At 38.4% G+C, this 21,585-nt stretch overlaps 1 protein-coding gene across 1 annotated transcript; it reads left to right on the top strand.

Annotated features, from left to right (window-relative positions):
- The first annotated feature begins 2,053 nt into the window (after nt 1-2,053).
- Nucleotides 2,054-20,830, top strand: C14H9orf57 (chromosome 14 C9orf57 homolog). Its single transcript, XM_047524023.1, has 3 exons — nt 2,054-2,105; nt 8,460-8,621; nt 20,706-20,830. Exons 1-3 carry the CDS (start codon nt 2,054-2,056, stop codon nt 20,828-20,830), a joined length of 339 nt encoding a protein of 112 aa, XP_047379979.1.
- The last annotated feature ends 755 nt before the right edge of the window (nt 20,831-21,585 follow it).

The raw sequence follows: 21,585 nt of genomic DNA, 5'->3' as shown, positions 1-21,585 counted from the left end.
GAGGCAAAAGGGGGGTATTGTGAACTGAAGTCAAATTCCATGCATGTATGAGTTTGTCGGGGAAAACCGAACTACTATATATAACTATAAAGCTGTAATAAGAAAAAAGTAAGAAAAATGTATACATTTTTAATTACACAGTAATTTAGAAAGCAAAATCAAAGTCCTTTTTATATGCACCAAGTTCTACCCTGAGGATTTGTTGTGGTGCGCAACTTAAGAACAGACCAATCACCACTGAGAAGTCCAAATTTGAGAGTCTTTATTAAGCCAGCTGGCTGACTGTCTCACACAGTGCCCTAAAAATGGCTATTGGGAGAACAGCCCCAACCATAGGATTACAGGGGTTTTTAATACCATAAATCAGTACATCAATTATAAGTGTCTGTTGCTATGATTCAAAATTACTAACTAACATCATGGGATCTGAAATCATTAGCAGAGGGGGGAATGGGTCAGAATGACCTTACTTAGGTACAAACTAAAGAATGATTACTAACCTCTAAACAATCACTGTTGACATCACCGTTAACATGGTACATTGTTTAGGAAACTAGGAATCAAAAAGAAAACAACTTTTCATTATACAAGAATTGCCATTTTGTCATTTCGTATTGCCAAACAAGTCATGCTAAGCAACCGTTGATGGGTACAGAGGCTGGGCGTTCCCATGGGAGAAGCATTTCCTACATAACATAAGAGTCTCAAGGTAAAATGGAGTCTTTTTAGTCATTGCCCATATAGCCTGGCCTATAACATTTCCATGGAGTCAAATATGTCAACCCATCACAGATTATATTTTTTTAAAACTCAAGAGCAGGATTGGGGGTCTAGCTCAGTGATAGGACACATGATCATCACACAAAAAGTCATGGATTTAATCCCCAGCATCAAGAGAAAATAAAGACCAAGTCGTTTACATAATAGACAATATACCCATGTGACTACATATACACAGACTAACCTACAGCACAGTGAACAAGAAATCTTTAGCTAAATTTTGTTAGTTTAATGGTTGACTGCCTTAGCCTTATTAGTTATTTCATGAGTAAGGAGTGCTCAAATGAAAAGTTCTCTTGTCTGTTTACCTGGGCAATTTTTACAGTTTAAACCATTTGGAATCTTGTGAGTCAGGCACTAGCTGTTGATTTCAGTTATAACAGACTTCATTCTGTCAGAGACTTTACTTGTTGTCAACCTTTTCAAGACGTTCAGACCAATAAACTCCCACAAGACCTTCACAAAGAAGATTGGTAGGTCGTTAATAACTAAAGTGCTGTAGTTTAGCCAATCCAACAATTCCCTTTCCCTACATCTTAATATTAACTGTTGTTAAATTGTGATTATGATTTTTTCCTTATAAACATGACCTTTTGCAATGAAAACATTAGTTTGTGAAGAAGTTTAAATGAATATTTTCCTTTTGGCCAAGGGTTAGAAGAATTTCTAACAGGATGTTACTTGAGGAACATCGTCTATCTCACTTCATATTTTTGTATTAACCAATTATAATTCAAGGAGACGATGAAGGGAGGATGTGGCCTTTGATAATAAGACATTTAAACTTAAAATGTTCTGGAATTAGAAGTTTTGTGGTGAATCCTTTGTTTGTTTGTTTGTTTGTTTTGTTTTTTTGGTAAAGGGGATTGGACTCAGGGGCACTCGACCACTGAGCCACATCCCCAACCCTATTTTGTATTTTATTTAGAGACAGAGTCTCACTGAGTTGCTTATTGCCTCAATTTTGCTGAGGCTGGCTTTGAACTCGAGATCCTCCTGCCTCAGCCTCCCCAGATGCTGGGATTACAGGTGGGCGTCACCACACCTAATCCTTTTTTTTTTTTTTTTTTAAACAAAGACAAGTGGTTTTTTTTTTCCCCTTTTCACAAAATAAATTTATGTGTGCATTCTTAATGAAATGAATGAAACTTAGCTAGTCATTTCCCTTTAAGAGATTGCTAATGTAAATGTGTGACTGTGTTATTTCCCCAGGAAAGGTTTTATGGTGGGACGTGTCTTTCCTTCTATCTTCCTTTCGGCTGCAATTCTAAACATGAGAAGGATCGTCCTTGTTGGTGTTTACATCTCATTCTGCCTCTTGGGTGGTAAGTTGTTACGAAAGTATAAATCGAAAGGAAGGAAAATTACATTAAGAAAGAGCAGAACTGTAATATGACTAAGGGGAGGGTCGTCTTAAATGAGGTGATTTGAAAAATACTGGTGTAGGAACACCTTCTCTTGCTGCTTCTTCTAAACCTACTCTTGAGTTAACCATCTTCTGACTCTTAAAAGGCCACCCTGTTAATCTCTGGGTCCTAATAACAAGGCCTGAGTAAGCGCTCAGCTGATAATAATGGGAGATAAAATTTACTGAGCACTTACTGTATTCCAGGTTCAGTCCTAAACATTTATTTTGTATGAATTCACTTAATCCTCATGACAGCTGTTTTTCCCATTTTGAAGAGGAGGAAACTTAGTTGGTAGGTAGAGTATTGCAGATCATTACTAAGTTAGAACACACATACCAAACTAGGCTGGTATTTTATAAATACAGCCAAGGGAGTGAACTAATTGGAACAAAAGAAGCATAGCCAGAGCCTCCAAGCACTTTTCCTGTTCGAAGTGCTCATTTCCACAAACTCCCACATGCCTTCATTTATAGAAGAACCACAGAAGGAGTTACAGGGAATTTTCAATTCCTTTTACAGAATTCCTAAAGTGCTTCAAACTAGGTAGACATTCAGAAAGGTCATGTCTCCAAACAGGGGTGCTCCAACACCATGTGGGATTCTTCTCCTAATCAGCGAAATGGTGAGATGACAAGGAGCCCAGGTGCTCTGCACTGTACCCAGAAGTAAACAGAGTCTTTTAAGGAGACAGAGGAAGGAGCAAGAGAAGCTGGCTTCCACAGGACGATGTTCATAGGAGTCACCTGGAGAGCGTACCAAAGTGAAGAGTTGGATTTAATTAGGTCTCGGGAAACCCTGAGATCCCAAGATTCTGCATCTCCAACAAGTTTCCATGTGTGGTTGAAGCTGTTGGTAAGGAGACCACACTTCAGCAGAAGTAATCTAAAAAGCACCCCAGAATAAATAAAATTCTGAGGCTCGGAGACGTTTGGTATCAAATACTGGGGGCGACAACACAAATGCCCAAAATATTTGGCTTTTTGGGAGAAGCCAGCTACAGCCCAAGAGGAAAGGCTCTGTCTGAAGAGAAGAAGCAAGTCCCCAAAGTCACAGATGTTTGCTCTCATGCAGAAGGCAGAGCCCACACCTTCTGATAAGGAGAAGTCAGAAACTCAAGTATGTAGAAAAAGTCTCCCAGTTTTTAAATGTTACAACTAATACAATTTTTGATATCTTTAAATCAAACACACCACATCTGGTCAATGATCACCAGTTACGCCACGGTTCCCCACCGTCCTCATTATTAAATATGGTGCATAATGGAGTTGTGATTACTCCTTGCGAAAGAGGGCAGCAAGACACCAACTGCACAGCTTGGGTCTCTGCTACATCCTATGTTCTTACACTTCTACCCCAGAAAGAAGGGGAACACACAAATAGTGAAAAATCACAAGAAAACATCTTCTGTGACTTGGATATCATGAAAAAGGGATTCGGGGGATTGCATTAATTTTGCTGGACACAAAGGAAGATGTGAGAGCAAAAGAAGAAAATTCTGCATAGAGAGAAATTTTGTTGTTAGTACTTAACTCCTGCTTCTCAGAACTGACCGTGAGCATCTAGGCACCGTGGCGCATGCCTGTAATCTCAGTGGCTTGGAGGCTGAGGCAGGAGGATCTCAAGTTCAAAGCCAGCCTCAGCAATGGTGAGACACTAAACAACTCAGTAAACCTTATCTCTAAATAAAATATAAAATAGAGCTGGGGATGTGGTTCAGTGGTCAAGTGCCCCTGAGTTCAATCCCCAGTACTCACCTCCCCAAAAAAGAACTGACCATGAAATAAAGAGTATTTAAAGAGGTCACCATCATTATGATTTATGACACATTTTTAAATAGTTATATACATACATATATATGTGTGTGTGTGTGTGTGTGTATAGATATTTAAATATATATATGTGACTTATATATGACTATACATATAACATATATACAATTTATAATAGCTATATATAACATATAATCATACATATGTATATGCACACACTATTTTGATATTCCTCCACTAATATTCATACACAGAATAGCATACATCAGAATTAATCTGTAAGGAAAGTATTCATTTTACATCTAATCCAAAGCATTAATCTTAGGTGCCAAATTGGAACATGCCATGTAGTAGACATGTTAATAAAGTCAATAGGACATTTTTAGACAAAAGGAGACCAGAAGAAAGGAAAGGGAAATATGAGAGCATATTTGTAAGTATTCAAGTAGCTGCAGAATTACAGTCACAAAAAAGGGCTGGCAGTCAAGTTGTCACCTTCATCTGCAATGAAGGATGTCAGGGCCAAGGTCTTAGGAGGAAAAGGCTATGGACCTTGGGAGTGGGAAATCAGAAGGTTGAGAGGGAGAGAAAACCTGGAACAGGTCTCAAGAAGAAACAGTCCCAGGACCCCAGGCAAGGAGGCAGGGGTGATCCGGCATCACATGAACACTCCATCTTGGAGCCTCCTAGCACCAGAGGTCTAAGTAATGTGGTGGATCTCTAAGGACAAGTTGTGAGATTGAGTGATCATAAATCCAGAAAAAAAACTCACTTGGATGACAGCAGAGCCAGTAATCCAGTAATCAATTGATCCTGATGTAGGAGGAGCCATGGTCTTCATTAGGAAGAGGTGATCAGGTCTGGTATACTTAAAAGGGGGGCAGGCTGAGGGGCAGCTCATTGACAGGGCTGTTGCCTAGCATGCAAGAGGTCCTGGGTTCTATTCCTACCATCAGAACAAAGAAAAAAAAAAAAAAAAAAAAAGAGGGGTCATATTTTTGATGGTGCATGCCTGTAATCCCAGCAGCTTGGGAAGCTGAGGCAGGAGAATCACAAGTTCAAAGTCAGTCTCCACAACTTAGTGAGGCCCTAAGCAACTTAGTGTGAGACCTTGCTTCAAAAAAAAAAAGAAAAAAGGGCTGGGGAGGTAGCTCAGTTGGTAAAGTGCTTGCCTCACAAGCACAAGACCCTGGGTTCAATACCCAGCACCTCAAAAAAAAAAAAGTTTGAAGATGTGGCTTAGTGGCTAAGCACCCTTGGGTTCAAAAAAAAAAAAAGGATGGGCAATTTTAGGGATATAGTGAGATTGCCAGTAACAAGGGCTTGGATTTCAACAAGCCCCTGTCTCTGCCACTTAAGCAAACCATTGAGACCTCAGTTTTCATACATTGGAGAAAAGATAACCTATCCAACAAATGGTGCTGAGAATACTGGAAATCCATTTTTTTTTTTTTTTTTTTTTTTTTTTTGCGGTGCTGGGGATTGAACCCAGGGCCTTATGCTGGCAAGGCAAGCACTCTACCCACTGAGCTATATCCCTAGCCCCTGGAAATCCATATTTAACAAAATAAAATTAAACCTCTACCTCTCTCCCTGCACAAAAACCAACTCAAAGTGGATTGAAGACTTAGGCACTAGAACAGAGACCCTGCACCTAATAGAAGAAAAACTAGGCCCAAATCTTCATCATGTCAGATTAGGACCTGACTTTCTTAACAAGAAGTAAAGCACAAGAAGTAAAATTAAGAATCATAAATGGGATTGATTAAACTAAAAAGTTTCTCAGCAAAGAAATCAATCAATAATGTGAAGAGAGAGCCTACAGAGTGGGAGAAAATCTTTACCACATGCTCCTTAGATAGAGCACTAATCTCCAAGATATATAAAGTACTCCAAAAAAACTCAACGCCAAAAAAACAAATAGCCGAATCAATAAATGGTCTAAGGAACTGAACAGACACTTCACAGAAGAAGAAATACAATCAATCAACAAACATATGGAAAAATGTTCTTCTCTTGCAATTAGAGAAATGCAAATCAAAACTACCCTAAGATTCCATCTTCTCTAGTCAGAATGGCAATTATCAAGAATAAAAGCAATAAAAAGTCTTGGTGACGATGTGGGAGAAAATGTACACTCATACATTGCTGGTGGGACTGCAAATTGGTGCAACCACCATGGAAAGCAGTATGAGGATTCCTCAGAAAACTTGAAATGGAACCACCATTTGACCCAGCTATCACACTCCTCGGTTTATACTCAAATGACTTATAATCAGCATACTATAGTGACACAGCCACATCAATGTTTATAGCAGCCACATCAATGTTGATAGCAGTTCAATTCACAATTACTAAACTATGGAACCAACCTAGATGCCCTTCAACAGATGAATGGACAAAAAAAAAATGTGGTACATATACACAATGGAATAGTATTCAGCCTTAAAGAAGAATGAAATTATGGCATTTGCCAGTAAATGGATGGAACTATAGAATATCATGCTAGGTGAAATAAGCCAATCCCAAAGAACCAAAGGCCGAATGTTTTCTCTGGTAAGCGGTTATAGTGGGGGCAGAGGAGTGGTGATTAGGGAAGAATGATGGAACTTTGGATTGTGCAGAGGGGAGGGATGGGGCAGTAAGGATGGGAAAGATGGTAGAATGAGACAGACATTATTTCCCTGTATACGTGTATGATTACACTGCGGGTGTGACTCAGCACCATATACAGCCAGAGAATGAGAAGTTATGCTCCATTTTTGTACAATGTGTCAAAATGCATTCTACTATCATACATAACTAGTTAGAACAAATTTTTTAAAAAGACTTCAGTTTTTTCTTATGTGAAATGAAGGCAACTATGTTACCTGGTGAAAGATATATCATTGGGTAAATAATTGGGCTAATGTATGTAAATTGCTTAGCAGACTCCCCAGCATAAGTCCATTATTTAAAAATATTTGTTGATCAATCATTGAATAAGGATTGAAAGTCTATCATGATCAGTTAGAGAAATAATGTGAAATTTTCTAAGTGCCCTTAGATGAGGTCAAATCTACAAGTAGCCAACAGAAGATCATAAGTTTAATCAGTTGGTTTTCTATTAAAAGTAAACTCTGCAGGCTGGGGATATAGCTCAGTTGGTAAAGTGCTTGCCTTGCAAGCACAAGGCCCTGGGTTCAATCCCCAGCACCGCAAAAAAAAAAAAGTTAACTCCAATATGAGAGAGGGAGATATAAAATACATTGTACAAAATGTCTAGTAAACTCTTGGGGGCTATCAGTGAATAGGTGGTGATCATATATATTTAAAAGATGGAAACTGTTAACACTAGTTCAAATTTTGGCTTAATTACAGAAGAACCTTTTAAGAATCTGAGCTATTTTTCATGGTGTTGAACTCTCCATCACTGGTCAAGGATTCCTGAACTGGTGGATCCAGACATCTATAACCAAATCATAGCCCCTCAGCTATTTGAGCATATATAAAATACAAATTCCAGGGCCCCTTCCCATGGATGCTAACTCAGATATGTGGGGGCCTCGGGAATCTGTTTATTTTAATCATTTAAATAAATCTAATGCCTATTGGAATTTGGAAACCAATATTCTAGATAGTATCTTTACAATCTTACTTGTGTTGCCTAAGTTCAAGAATCTCAGGACTCAATCTACATAACCAAATGAATAACATATTTGAGTCATTAATTTGAGTATTGAAGATAACCAATAAGTGAACAATAATCAAGTAATAAATATTCATGAAGAATTATGTATTATAGGCTCCTTAGGCATTGAAATGAAGTCCTAACAGCAGAAATGTGGCTGAAATTCTCTGGTGAAATAACTTTAGTTTGATTTCATGAGGCACTAAAAAAAAAAGCAGAATAAATCTTAACCAAATCGTTGAAACCACTCATTCTCATTTCTGATTACTATCATTTCTGGGTGCTTTCAAATTCATTTATGTAGCACATGCTTTAAAATTTCCCCTGTTAAATTATCAAAATAATTTTAATTTTTTGTGGGTTTTTGAAACATTTTTTAATACTGCTTTTTTTTTTATTTTTATTGTAAACAAATGGGATACATGTTGTTTCTCTGTACATGGAGTAAAGGCGTACCATTTGTGTAATCATAAATTTACATAGGATAATGTTGTTTGATTCATTTTGTTATTTTTTCCCTTCCCCCCACCCCTCCCACCCCTCTTTTCCCTCTATACAGTCCTTCCTTCCTCCATTCTTGCCCCCCTCCCTAACCCTAACTCTAACCCTAACACTAACCCCTCCCACCCCCCATTATGTGTCATCATCCACTTATTAGCGATGTCATTCGTCCTTTGGTTTTTTGAGATTGGCTTATCTCACTTAATACTGCTTATTTTTTAAAGTTGAAAAATCACTGCTTTGTTTTTTCCTCTTTCTCCTCCTCCTTCCTCCTCTTCTCCTTCTCCTCCCCTTTCTCCCCATCCTCTCTTCTTTCTTTCTTGTCTCCAGCACTATTTTCCCCTTATGTTTTCATCTCTGGAAATCAAATTGAGGGAAGTCTGATTTGTAAGTTATGCAATCTCTCAATCCCCTTCCATGGATGTCTTTTGGACTTTGGAACATGCAGAACAAAACCTGGTCAGTACTGTATAAAAGAGAATCACTTTAAAGGTAAGTCTTCTTTTTTCCATTTTTTTATTTTTTACTTTTTTGTTAGAACATTATAATCATGCATAGGAGTTGTGTTCATTTCGACAAAACTATACATGCGAGAAATTTGATTTCAATCCCCATTCCCCTTTTCCTTTTCCTCACTTCCCTCCCCCTACTCTTCTTCCTCTGCTCCACTGGTCTTCCTTTTGTGCCTTTGTTTTTGATTTCTACATATACATATAGGTGAAATTTCCTTGGTATATTTATAAATGCATATAACATGATTTTGTTAAATTCATTCCATATTTCCTCCCCTTTCCCATCTTTCCTCCCTCCCTCTGGTTCTTCTTCCAGTCCACTGATCTTCTCTATATCTTTATGATATGTGATCCCTGCCTCCACTGCCTTTTTTCCCTTATTTCACTCTAGCATCTACATACAAGAGAAAACGTTTGACTCTTGATTTTCTGAGTCAGGGTTATTTCACTTAGCATGATGTTCTCCATTTCCATCCATCTACTGGCAAATGCCATTATTTCATTCCTGTTGGCTAAGTAAAATTCCATTGTGTATAGACACCACAGTTTCTTGAACAGTTCATCTATTGACAGGCATGTGGGCTCTTTCCATAATTTGACTCTTGTGAACTGTGCTGCTATGAACATTGAAGAGGTTGTATTGCTCTAGTGTGCTGATTTTAGTTCTTATGGATAAATAGCAAGAGGTGGGATAGCTGGGTCATATGGTGGCTCCATTCCTAGCTTTTTGAAGAATCTCCACACTGCTTTCCTGAGTGGTTGTACTAATTTGCAGTCCCACCAACAATGGAAGAGTGTACATTTTTCCTCACATCCTCACCAGCATTAATTATTATTTGTGTTCTCAATTATTATTATTATCATGTTATTGCCATTCTGACTGGAGTGAGATGAAATCTTAGGGTAGTTTTGATTTTGTATTTCCCTGATTGCTAGAGATTTTGAACAGTTTTTCATATGTTTGATGACCATTTGTGTTTCTTCCTTTTGAGAAACTTCGCACTTGTTTATTGCATTTTGGGGTTGTTGTTGTTGTTGTTTGTTTTTGGATTTTTCTTTTTTCTTTTCTTTTTTTTTTGTAATTTTTTTTTTTGCTCTTTATTTTTTTATTTGTTCTTTTTAGATAAACATGACAATAGAGTATATTTTGACATTGTACATACATGGAGTATAACTTTAATTAGGATTCCATTCTTGTGGTTATACATAATGTGGAGTTTCACTGGTGATGTATTCATATATGAACATAAGAAAGTTACATCTGATTGATTCTAGCATCTTTCTTATTCCCTGTCCCCCTCCCTTCCCTGCATTCATTTCCCTTTGTCTAATCCACTGAATTTCTATTCTTCCCTCCTCCCCTGTTGTGTGTTAGCATCTACATATCAGAACATTCAGCCTTTGCTTTTTCGAGATTGACTTATTTTACTTAGCATGACAGTCTCCAGATCCATCCATCCCTTTACTGGTGAAAGTCATAAAGTCATTCTTTTTCATAGCTGAGTAATATTCCATGTATATATATACCACATTTTCTTTATCCACTCATCTGAAAGGCAGCTAGGTTGATTCCATAGCTTAGTTTTTATGAATTGAGCTGCTATAAACATTGATGTGGCTGTATCACTGTAGTGCTGATTTTAAGTCCTTTGGGTATATACTGAGAAGTGTGATAACTGGGTCAAATATGCTTCCATTCCCAGTTTTCTAAGGAATCTCCATACTGCTTTCCAGAATGGTTGCACCAATTTGCAATTGTAGTCCCATCAGCAATGTATGAGTGTACCTTTTCCCCACATGCTCATCAACCTTTATTGGTTTTTTTTTCTTTTTTTTTTTTATTGTATACAAATGGGATACATGTTGTTTCTCTATTTGTACATAGAGTCAAGGCATACCATTTGTGTAATCATACGTTTACATAGGGCAATGATGTTTATTTTTTTTCCCTTCCCCCCACCCCTCCCACACCTCTTTTCCCTCTATACAGTTCTTCTTTCCTTCATTCTTACCACTCTGCTTATCCCTAACCCTAAACCTAACCCTAAACCTAATGCTAACCCCTCCCACCCCCCATTATATGTCCTCATCCGCTGATCAGTGAGATCATTCGTCCTTTAGTTTTTTGAGATTGGCTTATCTCACTTAGCATGATATTCTCCAATTTCGTCCATTTGCCTACAAATGCCATAATTTTATCATTCTTCATTGCGGAGTAATATTCCATTGTATATATATGCCACAGTTTCTTTATCCATTCATCAACTGAAGGGCATCTAGGTTGGTTCCACAATCTGGCTATGGTGAATTGAGCAGCAATGAACATTGATGTGGCTGTATCTCTGTAGTATGCTGATTTCAAGTCCTTTGGGTATAGGCCAAGGAGTGGGATAGCTGGGTCAAATGGTGTTTCCATTCCAAGCTTTCTGAGGAATCTCCACACTGCTTTCCAGAGTGGCTGCACTAATTTGCAACCCCACCAGCAATGTATGAGTGTTCCTTTTTCACCACATCCTCACCAACACCTATTGTTGCTTGTATTCTTGATAATCGCCATTCTAATTGGGGTGAGATGAAATCTTAGGGTAGTTTTGATTTGCATTTCCCTTATTACTAGGGATGTTGAACATTTTTTCATATATCTGTTGATTACTTGTACATCTTATTCTGTGAAGTGTCTGTTCATTTCCTTAGCCCATTTGTTGATTGGATTATTTGTATTCTTCGTGTAGAGTTTTTTGAGTTCTTTATAGATTCTGGAAATTAGCGCTCTATCTGAGGTATGGTTGGCAAAGATATTCTCCCACTCTGTAGGCTCTCTCTTCACATTGCTGATAGTTTCCTTTGCTGAGAGAAAGCTTTTTAGTTTGAATCTATCCCAGTTGTTGATTCTTGCTTTTATTTCTTGTGCTATGGGAGTCCTGTGAAGGAAGTCTGATCCTAAGCCAACAAGTTGAAGATTTGGACCTACTTTTTTTTTTCTTCTATAAGATGCAGGGTCTCTGGTCTGATTCCGAGGTCCTTGATCCATTTTGAGTTGAGTTTTGTGTAGGGTGAGAGATAGGGGTTTAATTTCATTCGATTGCATATGGTTTTCCAGTTTTCCCAGCACCATTTATTGAAGAGGATATCTTTTCTCCATTGCATATTTTTGGAACATTTGTCTAGTATGAGAAAATTGTATTTATTTGGGTTTGTGTCCATGTCCTCTATTCTGTACCATTGATCTACCTGTCTATTTTGGTACCAATACCATGCCATTTTTGTTACTATTGCTTTGTAGTAGAGTTGAAGATCTGGTATTGCAATACCCCCTGCTTCGCTCTTGCCACTGAGGATTGCTTTACCTATTCTAGGTTTTTTATTCTTCCAGATGAATTTCATAATTGTTTGCTCTATTTCTGCAAGGTACATCATTGGGATTTTAATTGGAATTGCATTGAATCTGTATAGCACTTTAGGTAGTATAGCCATTTTGACAATATTAATTCTGCCTATCCAGGAACATGGGAGATCTTTCCATCTTCTAAGGTTTTCTTGAATTTCTTTCTTTAGTGTTCTGTAGTTCTCATTGTAGAGGTCTTTCACCTCTTTTGTGAGATTGATTCCCAAGTATTTCATTTTTTTCGAAGCTATTGTGAATGGGGTAGTTTTCCTAATTTCTCTTTCTGAAGATTCATCACTTATGTATAAAAATGCATTGGATTTATGAGCATTGATCTTGTAACCTGCTACTTTACTGAATTCACTTATGAGTTCTAAAAGTTTTCTGGTGGAATTTCCAGGTTCCTCTAAATATATAATCATGTCATCAGCGAACAGGGATAGTTTGAGTTCTTCTTTTCCTATTCGTATCCCTTTAATTTCTTTGGTTTGTCTGATTGCTCTGGCTAGAGTCTCAAGGACGATGTTGAATAGAAGCGGTGAAAGAGGGCATCCCTGCCTTGTTCCAGTTTTTAGGGGGAACGCTTTCAGTTTTTCACCATTTAGAATGATATTAGCCATGGGCTTAGCGTAGATTGCCTTTATAATGTTAAGGAATGTTCCCACTACCCCAATTTTTTCTAGTGTTTTGAGCATGAAGGGATGCTGTATTTTATCGAATGCTTTTTCTGCATCTATTGAAATAATCATGTGATTCTTAACTTTAAGTCTGTTGATATGGTAAATGACATTTATTGATTTCCAAATGTTGAACCAAACTTGCATCCCTGGGATGAAACCCACTTGATCGTGGTGCACTATCTTTTTAATATATATTTGTATGAGATTTGCTAAAATTTTGTTGAGAATTTTTGCGTCGATGTTCATTAAGGATATTGGTCTGAAATTTTCTTTCCTCGATGTGTCTCTGTCTGGTTTAGGTATCAGGGTGATATTGGCTTCATAGAATGAGTTTGGGAGGGTTCCCTCCTCTTCTATTTCATGGAATAATTTGAGGAGTATTGGAATGAGCTCTTCTTTAAAGGTTTTGTAGAACTCGGCTGAGAACCCATCTGGTCCTGGACTTTTCTTTGTTGGTAGGCTTTTGATGACCTCTTCTATTTCATTGCTTGAAATTGGTTTATTTAAGTTGTGTATGTCCTCCTCGTTCAGTTTAGGTAATTCATATGTCTCTAGAAATTTGTTGATGTCGTCGAGGTTTTCTGTTTTGTTGGAGTATAGATTTTCGAAATAGCTTCTAATTATGTTTTGTATTTCACTCATGTCTGTTGTGATATTTCCTTGTTCATTCCGAATTTTAGTAATTTGAGTTTTCTCCCTCTTTCTCTTTGTTAGTGTGGCTAAGGGTTTATCAATTTTATTTATTTTTTCAAAGAACCAACTATTTATTTTGTTAATTTTTCCGATTGTTTCTTTTGTTTCGATTTCGTTGATTTCGGCTCTGATTTTAACTATTTCCTGTCTTCTACTACTTTTGGTATTGGTCTGCTCTTCTTTTTCTAGCGCTTTGAGCTGTAGTGTTAAGTCGTTTATTTGTTGATTTCTACTTCTTTTGTTGAATGCGCCCCATGAAATAAATCTTCCTCTAAGTACTGCTTTCATAGTGTCCCAGAGATTTTGATATGATGTGTCTTTGTTCTCGTTTACTTCTAAGAATTTTTTTATTTCCCTCCTGATGTCTTCTGTTATCCATTCATCATATAATAGTGTATTATTTAATCTCCAGGTATTGGAGAAGTTTCTGTTTTTTATTCTGTCATTTATTTCTAATTTCAATCCATTATGATCTGATAGAGTACAAGGTAGTATCTCTATCTTCTTGTATTTGCTAACAGTAGCTTTGTGGCATAAAATATGGTCTATTTTAGAGAAGGATCCATGTGCTGTTGAGAAGAAAGTGTATTCGTTCTTTGTTGGATGGTATATTCTATATATGTCCGTTAAGTCTAAATTGTTGATTGTGTTGTTGAGATCTATAGTTTCTTTATTCAATTTTTGTTTGGACGATCTATCCAGTGGTGAGAGAGGTGTGTTAAAATCGCCTAGTATTATTGTGTTATGGTCTATTTGATTTCTGGAATTGAGAAGGATTTGTTTGACGTACGTGGATGAGCCAATGTTTGGGGCATAGATATTTATGATTGTTATGTCTTGGTGATTTATGCTTCCCTTAAGCAGCATGTAATGTCCTTCTTTATCCCTTCTGACTAGTTTTGGTTTGAAGTCCACATTATCTGAAATGAGGATGGATACTCCAGCTTTTTTGCTGTGTCCGTGTGCATGGTATGTTTTTCCCCATCCTTTCACCTTTAGTCTATGGGTGTCTCTTTCTATGAGATGAGTCTCTTGCAGGCAGCATATTGTTGGATTTTTCTTTTTAATCCAATCTGCCAGTCTGTGTCTTTTGATTGATGAATTCAGGCCATTGACATTCAGGGTTGTTATTGTGATATGATTTGTATTCCCAGTCAATTGACTCATATTTGTTTTTGACATGATTTTGTTTCTCCTTTATTTGGCTATTCCTTTAGGCTAGCGCCTCCTGTTGCTGATTTGCATCGTTGTTTTTCATCTCTTCCTCATGGAATATTTTGCTGAGAATGTTCTGTAATGCTGGCTTTCTTTTTGTAAATTCCTTTAGTTTTTGTTTATCATGGAAGGATCTTATTTCATTGTCAAATTTGAAGGTAAGTTTTGCTGGGTATAAGATTCTTGGTTGGCATCCGTTTTCTTTCAGGGCTTGGTAAATGTTGTTCCAGGCCCTTCTAGCTTTTAGGGTCTGGATTGAAAAATCTGCTGATATTCTTATTGGTTTCCCTCTGAATGTAATTTGATTCTTTTCTCTCACGGCCTTTAAAATTCTGTCTTTATTTTGTATGTTAGGTATTTTCATAATAATGTGCCTTGGTGTGGGTCTGTTGTAATTTTGTATGTTTGGAGTTCTATAAGCCTCTTGTACTTGGTTTTCCATTTCATTCTTCAGATTTGGGAAATTTTCTGTTATTTCATTGAATAGATTGTTCATTCCTTTGGTTTGTTTCTCTAAGCCTTCCTCAATCCCAATAATTCTTAAATTTGGCCTTTTCATGATATCCCATAATTCTTGTAGATTCTGTTCATGATTTCTTACCATCTTTTCTGTTTGGCCAACTTTGCTTTCAAGATTAAATAATTTGTCTTCAGTGTCTGAGGTTCTGTCTTCCAGGTGTTCTATCCTATTGGTTATGCTTTCTATGGAGTTTTTAACTTGGTTTATTGTTTCCTTCATTTCGAGTATTTCAGTTTGTTTTTTTTTCAGTATCTCTAACTCTTTATTGAAATGATCTCTTGCTTCCCGTATTTGGTCTTTTAACTGTTGATTGGTGCGATCATTTCATGCCTGCATTTGCTCTTTCATCTCCTCCTTCAATGCCTGCATTTGCTCTTTCATCTCCTCATTAGCTTCCCTGATCGTTTTAATTACATACATTCTGAACTCCCTTTTTGACATTTCTTCTGCTGTGCTGTCATTGGGTTTTATTGATGTTGTATCTAGGTTTGTTTGGGACATTTTCTTCCCTTGTTTTCTCATATTGGTCAGCTGTCAGTGGGACCCTGAGATATTGCAGTTTTCCGCTATTAGCTTATAGTGTCCCGGTAGATTTCCAGTGTATCACCTCCCAGCCTTCAGTAGCCTGATGTCTTGGAGGAATCTGATAATGCAGCGCATCCGAAGAAAACTGCCCCTAGCCCCCTACTGGTTCCACGGTTTGGAACTGGCTCTGTGCGAAAAGGCTCTCACTGTGGGCCTGCACCGTGCAGCTGGCTGTGTGGGCGGGTTCCACCGCTGGAGTGTGCAGGCCTGCCTGTGGATGACTCTAGCTGCCCTGCCCGGCTCCGATAAGCCACCTCTATCTGGGCCTGCCACCCGGGCCGAGCTTTACCCAGTGGGCAGACTCACCTGTGGCTCTATTTCAGTCCGAGTCTCTCAATGCCTCCCCTTCTTAACTCCTGGGTTCTGGAGCGACTGGGGAAGCAGTCACCCTCTAGGCCGCCATCTTGCATCGTCCCGTGAAGAGAGCCTGCGGCCCGAGTGGGCAGAGCCCCCTAAAGAGGTCTCTGGCTGCCCTGCCCTGATCCCAGAGGCTGCTTGTGGATCGAAGCTCTCCGTTGGTTCGGGGGCTTGTGGCTGGTTCTATGTAGAAAACCTCTCACTGGGCGGTCTGCTCCGAGAAGCTAGCCTTGAAAGGCACCTTCCACCGCAGGGGTCCAGGCTACTTGGGGAAGTCTCTGGCTACCTTATCCTGGTCCCTGAAGCTGCTTGCGTGCCAGAGTACTCTGCGCTGCACTGGCTCCTCTTTTCTTTTCTTTTTTTTTTTTTTTTTGGCATTGAGTTGTTTTAGTTCTTTTATATTTTGGACATTAATCCCCTATTGGAGGAGCAGGTGGCAAAGATTTTTTCCCATTCTGTAGGCACTCTTCACATATTCAATAACTTCTTTCCCTGTGAAAAAGCTTTTTAATTTGATGACATACCACTAACTGATTCTCAGTTTTGTTTCTTGCATTTTAGAGGTCTTGAGAAAGTTGGTGCCTGCACCTATGTGATGGAATGTTAACCCTATGTTTTCTTCTAGCAGTTGCAGTTTCCTGTCTAATTCCTAAGTCTTTGATCCATTTTGATTTGACTTTTGTGCAGGGTGAGGGATAGAGATCTAATTTTATTCTTCTACATCTGGATATCCAGTTTTCCCAGCACTATATGTTAAAAAGACTATCTTTCCTCCAACATGTATTTTTGGCAATACAGGTTAAGTCTGGACACTTAATGTGTACATACTTAAGTGTATAAGGGAAAAGCCTTGTAACAGCAAACATTCATGAACACTGACTGCTTGCCAGGTGTTATACTAAGGGCTTCACCAGGACTACATTACCCCAGCAGCACACTGACATCTGCTGGATGCAACTGTCACTAACCCCATTTTAAATATGAGAAAGTTTTTTTTTTTTGTTTTGTTTTGTTTTTTTATTTATTTTTTTATTGTATACAAATGGGATACATGTTGTTTCTCTATTTGTACATAGAGTCAAGGCATACCATTTGTGTAATCATACGTTTACATAGGGCAATGATGTTTATTTTTTTTCCTTCCCCCCCACCCCTCTTTTCCCTCTATACAGTCCTTCTTTCCTTCATTCTTACTGCTCTCCTTATCCCTAACCCTAAACCTAACCCTAAACCTAATGCTAACTCCTCCCACCCCCCATTATATGTCCTCATCCGCTTATCAGCGAGATCATTCGTTCTTTAGTTTTTTTGAGATTGGCTTATCTCACTTAGCATGATATTCTCCAATTTCATCCATTTGCCTACAAATGCCATAATTTTATCATTCTTCATTGCGGAGTAATATTCCATTGTGTATATATGCCACAGTTTCTTTATCCATTCATCAACTGAAGGGCACCTAGGTTAGTTCCACAATCTGGCTATGGTGAAATATGAGAAAGTTGAGGCACAGACAGATTAAATGACTTGTGCAAAGCTACACAGCTAATGAGTATTGTAGCCAAGATTTAAATGCAAGGAATATGACTCTGGAGCACTAATAAATCCTTATATTGCCTCACTTAAACTATTTGCATGTTAACAAAAAACTAATAGATAATTTGCAGAGCCCTTGTAAACGTGGGGCCCTGTGCACCTTCACAGACTACATGCCAATGAATCTGGCCTTGTCCACCTGGACTGCAAACTTAAACCTAAAGAAAGGACTGGGGATGTAGCTCACTGGCAGGGCACTTACCTAGAATGTGTGAGGCCCTGAGTTCCCTCCCCAGCACCAAAAAAATAAATAAAGTTAAGCACAAAAATTCACATGATGAAAACTAGAAGAAAATGTGAAAGGACATATATTAAGTTTGAAAAAGAGAAAGTCTCCTTAACATCCCAAGCCCAAAAGTCATAAGGAAATACAAGATAAATCTGAATACACAATATTTTTAAATTTACGAAATAACTCCAATATGTAAAACATAAGGAATAAACTGGGTAGAAATAGTTGGAACATAGATAATAGAAAAATATATTAATATTTATCCAGAATAAAGAATTTCTAAAAAACCAATTTTAAAAAATCCCAACTATCAGGAAAAAAAAAAAAAAACTTGTTAAAGAAAATATGAAGGCAATTCCTAGAAGGGAAAGTATAAATACACCTAAAAGCAAAAATAATGTTCAAACTTGTTGGTAAAAATCAAGGCAATGCAATTATATATATCTGTAATTATAATTTTGGGTCCATCGAACTGATAAATACAAAAAGTTTATTATATCAGTGGTTTGTGATAGTGTGGGGAAATGGGAACTTTCATACATTTCTAAAGGCAGTTTAGATTGGTTACACCATTTTTGGATAATTTGCAATTTTTCCTTAAAATGTTAAATGAGCACAGCCCTCTTCAAAGCAATTATTTTTCTTGGTTATCTGCTGCAGAGAAATGTTCATGTGCATCAAGGTTCTCGTTACAGCATTGTGTTTAACAGTAAAGCAATGGAATTGGTCCGAAGGTTCACCTACAACAAACTGATAAACTACGTTGAATTCAAGTGATAGAGTGCTGTGCACCACTTAGAAAGAACTAGATCTGTTGGTTAATATGAGAAGATACCAAAAATGTTGCTGACTTGGAAAAGAAATCAGTTACAAAACAGTACATACAGCATACTACATATGAATACAAATAAGAAAGCAAAACTCTAAATTTCTCCATGAAATTTGCAAGGGGAGAACAAACAGTGTGGAGGCCAGATTAGTTGGGAGAGAGGAAAAGAATCATGGGATCACAAATGGAGGGTTTTGCAGTTAAGAGAATTATTGAGCTCTGCTCAACCTTGATAACCCACCTCCCCTCTCTAAGCTCCAGGTTAGTCAGATTCCCATCATTATTGACAGGGAAAGGTACTAAGGTCCCTTGGGGCCATGGACACTGGTTCCCAGGCACTGCTCTTCTTTTCCTGAACATGGACAGAGTCATCTAGTCAGACTGACCTCCAAATAGGAAAGGACTCTATGCAGAAGAAAGAGCCTGGAAGCCTGCCGAGCCAAACATCAGTGATAACTGTGGTGGGTCAAAGGGCTGGAGTGACAAAATGTCATGGGAAGAAGAGTGTCCTAACCTGGAAATGTTGCCATTCCACATTGATATGAAACAAACAGAACTGAAACTTAAATTTTGGATAGTTTTATTAACAAGGTTTCTCAATTTTGACATTCTCAACATTTGGGGCAGGTTAATTACTTGTTATGGAGGACCATTGATAGTGTGGATTTGGAATGTCCCCCAAAGGGTCATGCATTAAAGGATTGGTCCATAATCCTTTAATGATCCTTTAAATGCAAGGAATATGACTCTGGAGCACTAATAAATCCTTATATTGCCTCACTTTAACTATTTGCATGTTAACAAAAAACTAACAGATAATTTGCAGAGCCCTTGTAAACGTGGGGCCCTGTGCACCTTCACAGACTACATGCCAATGAATCTGGCCTTGTTCAAGAGGTGGGGCCAGGTGGGAAAATGTTAGGTCACTGGGGAATATACCCTTGAAGGGGATATTGGGACCCTGGCCCATTCAGCTTTCTTCTTTGCTTCCTGGCCACCCTGAGGTAAGTGACTTCCTCTGTCATATTCTCCAACTATGATTGTACTACCTCACCACAGACCCCAAAGCAATTGACCATGTATTGAAACCACCATAACCATAAGCCAAAATAAACCTTTTCTCCTTAAAAGTTGACTATCTAAGGTATTTTGTCACAGTGGCAGAAAGCTGACTAACACAAGTGTGTTATACTGTAAGAGGTATAATAACATCTGTGGCCTTACCTACTAGATACCTGGAGGACTTTCCCACCCCACCCAGCTGCCCATCCAGTTGTGATAGCAGAAGTGTCTAGACTTTAATGTCCTGGGGGTAGGGGAGTAAAAACACCTCCTGTCGAGAAGCCACTGTTTTCTAGTTTGCAACCATCACTTGTTTTGCTGCTTTGACGTACAAGGGACATCAGCTGATAGGATTACAGGAAGTTACTGTCTCTTACTTTGTACTCATGTGCATTCTTCACATTTTCTACAGAGAATGTTCATCACTTCTTTAATGGGGGAGGGGAGATTAGTGGGATCATGAATAAGCCTCCTTTTCTGAGAAACACACATCTACATGATCCTTCTGTGGATCCAGCCCTGTAAATAACCAGTGACCTGGGTAAAACTGGGAGATGATTATCAGCAAGCTTCCAAACACGCTAACACTTCAGAAATTTCTATACAATCGATAGCAATTGCATGGCTTTCATAATCTGAGTTGGAAAGCTGTTTTGCTTTACAATTTCAAGGCCTGTGTATTGCAATGTACCCAACTAAAATAGTTTAAGTGGGAGTGTTAAAAGGCAAGATGACGAAATGAACCATTCCTGGTGGTATGGATGCTAGATTTGTATCTTGGTAAACCTAGAGTTTTTATTTTCTTTGGCTCTCTTTATTTTTAATCTGTTAGTTAGCTGAAGCATCTAAGACCAGGTAAGTGGTACCTCCCAAGATATTCCCCTGCCTCTACCTCTTTTGTTTGCTTTAGGTGGCATTCAATGGTACACAATTAAAGGCTGCACAGAGAGCTCATCGCAGTGCTTCAAGAGAACCGTGTCTGCTCATGAAATTCACTCCACTCACTGCTGCTCTCGTTCCATGTGTAATTTCTGAAGAAATGGCCCCAACCCAGGCTTGACTGATCAGACTCCAAGCCTGACCCGGTTTTCACAAGATGGTGGCTACCTTCCGTCGAGGACCCTCTGAAAATCTCCACCTTTGCGGGTCACCCAGCTTATGACCTGAAATGGCTTTCGGTGTTCAATGTGCCCAATTCCCTCCCCCACCACCTCCCACTCATCTCAGAAGCATCCCTTTCAATACCATCTCCCTTCTCTCTTCCTTCTGCTTAATTCCTCTTCCTGCCAACGGTCATATCAAGGCTACAAAGAGGTGAAAATGTTATTGATTTTCCCAGTCCAACTATGCACATCACCTCTAGTTTATTTCCCTAAATATTCCCAGACTGCAAAATACATTTACAAATTAATTGTACTGCAAAATACCAAGTGAACCGAGAGTGTTCATTTGGTTTCCAAAACAAACAGAATTGTCCCCTTGGAGTGATTGACAGTGTAGGAGAAACTGGCTTAACAAATATCACAGGAAAATACACTGTAAATCAACAAACCAGGCCTGTGGGAACTATAAACCCAAATGGCAAAGAACTGAGGCAGTGTGGGGGCACTTCTTTCTCCCATCTGCATCAAGATTTGTCTAAATTTTGGGTTTCCATACCTTAACCATGCCCAAGTGCTTTATCTAATGTTGGTAGATTACACAATCCTGGTTAAGCAGAGGAATGTGTTCTTAATCCACAAAGAATTTTAAAGGTGAGCAGAGCACAGTAGTACACACCTGTATTCCCA

This window comes from Sciurus carolinensis, chromosome 14 (assembly GCF_902686445.1).
Source record: "Sciurus carolinensis chromosome 14, mSciCar1.2, whole genome shotgun sequence".
Classification (NCBI taxonomy): domain Eukaryota; kingdom Metazoa; phylum Chordata; class Mammalia; order Rodentia; family Sciuridae; genus Sciurus; species Sciurus carolinensis.
Note: the sequence above shows the minus strand (reverse complement) of the source record. Positions and strands in the feature narration are given on the sequence as shown.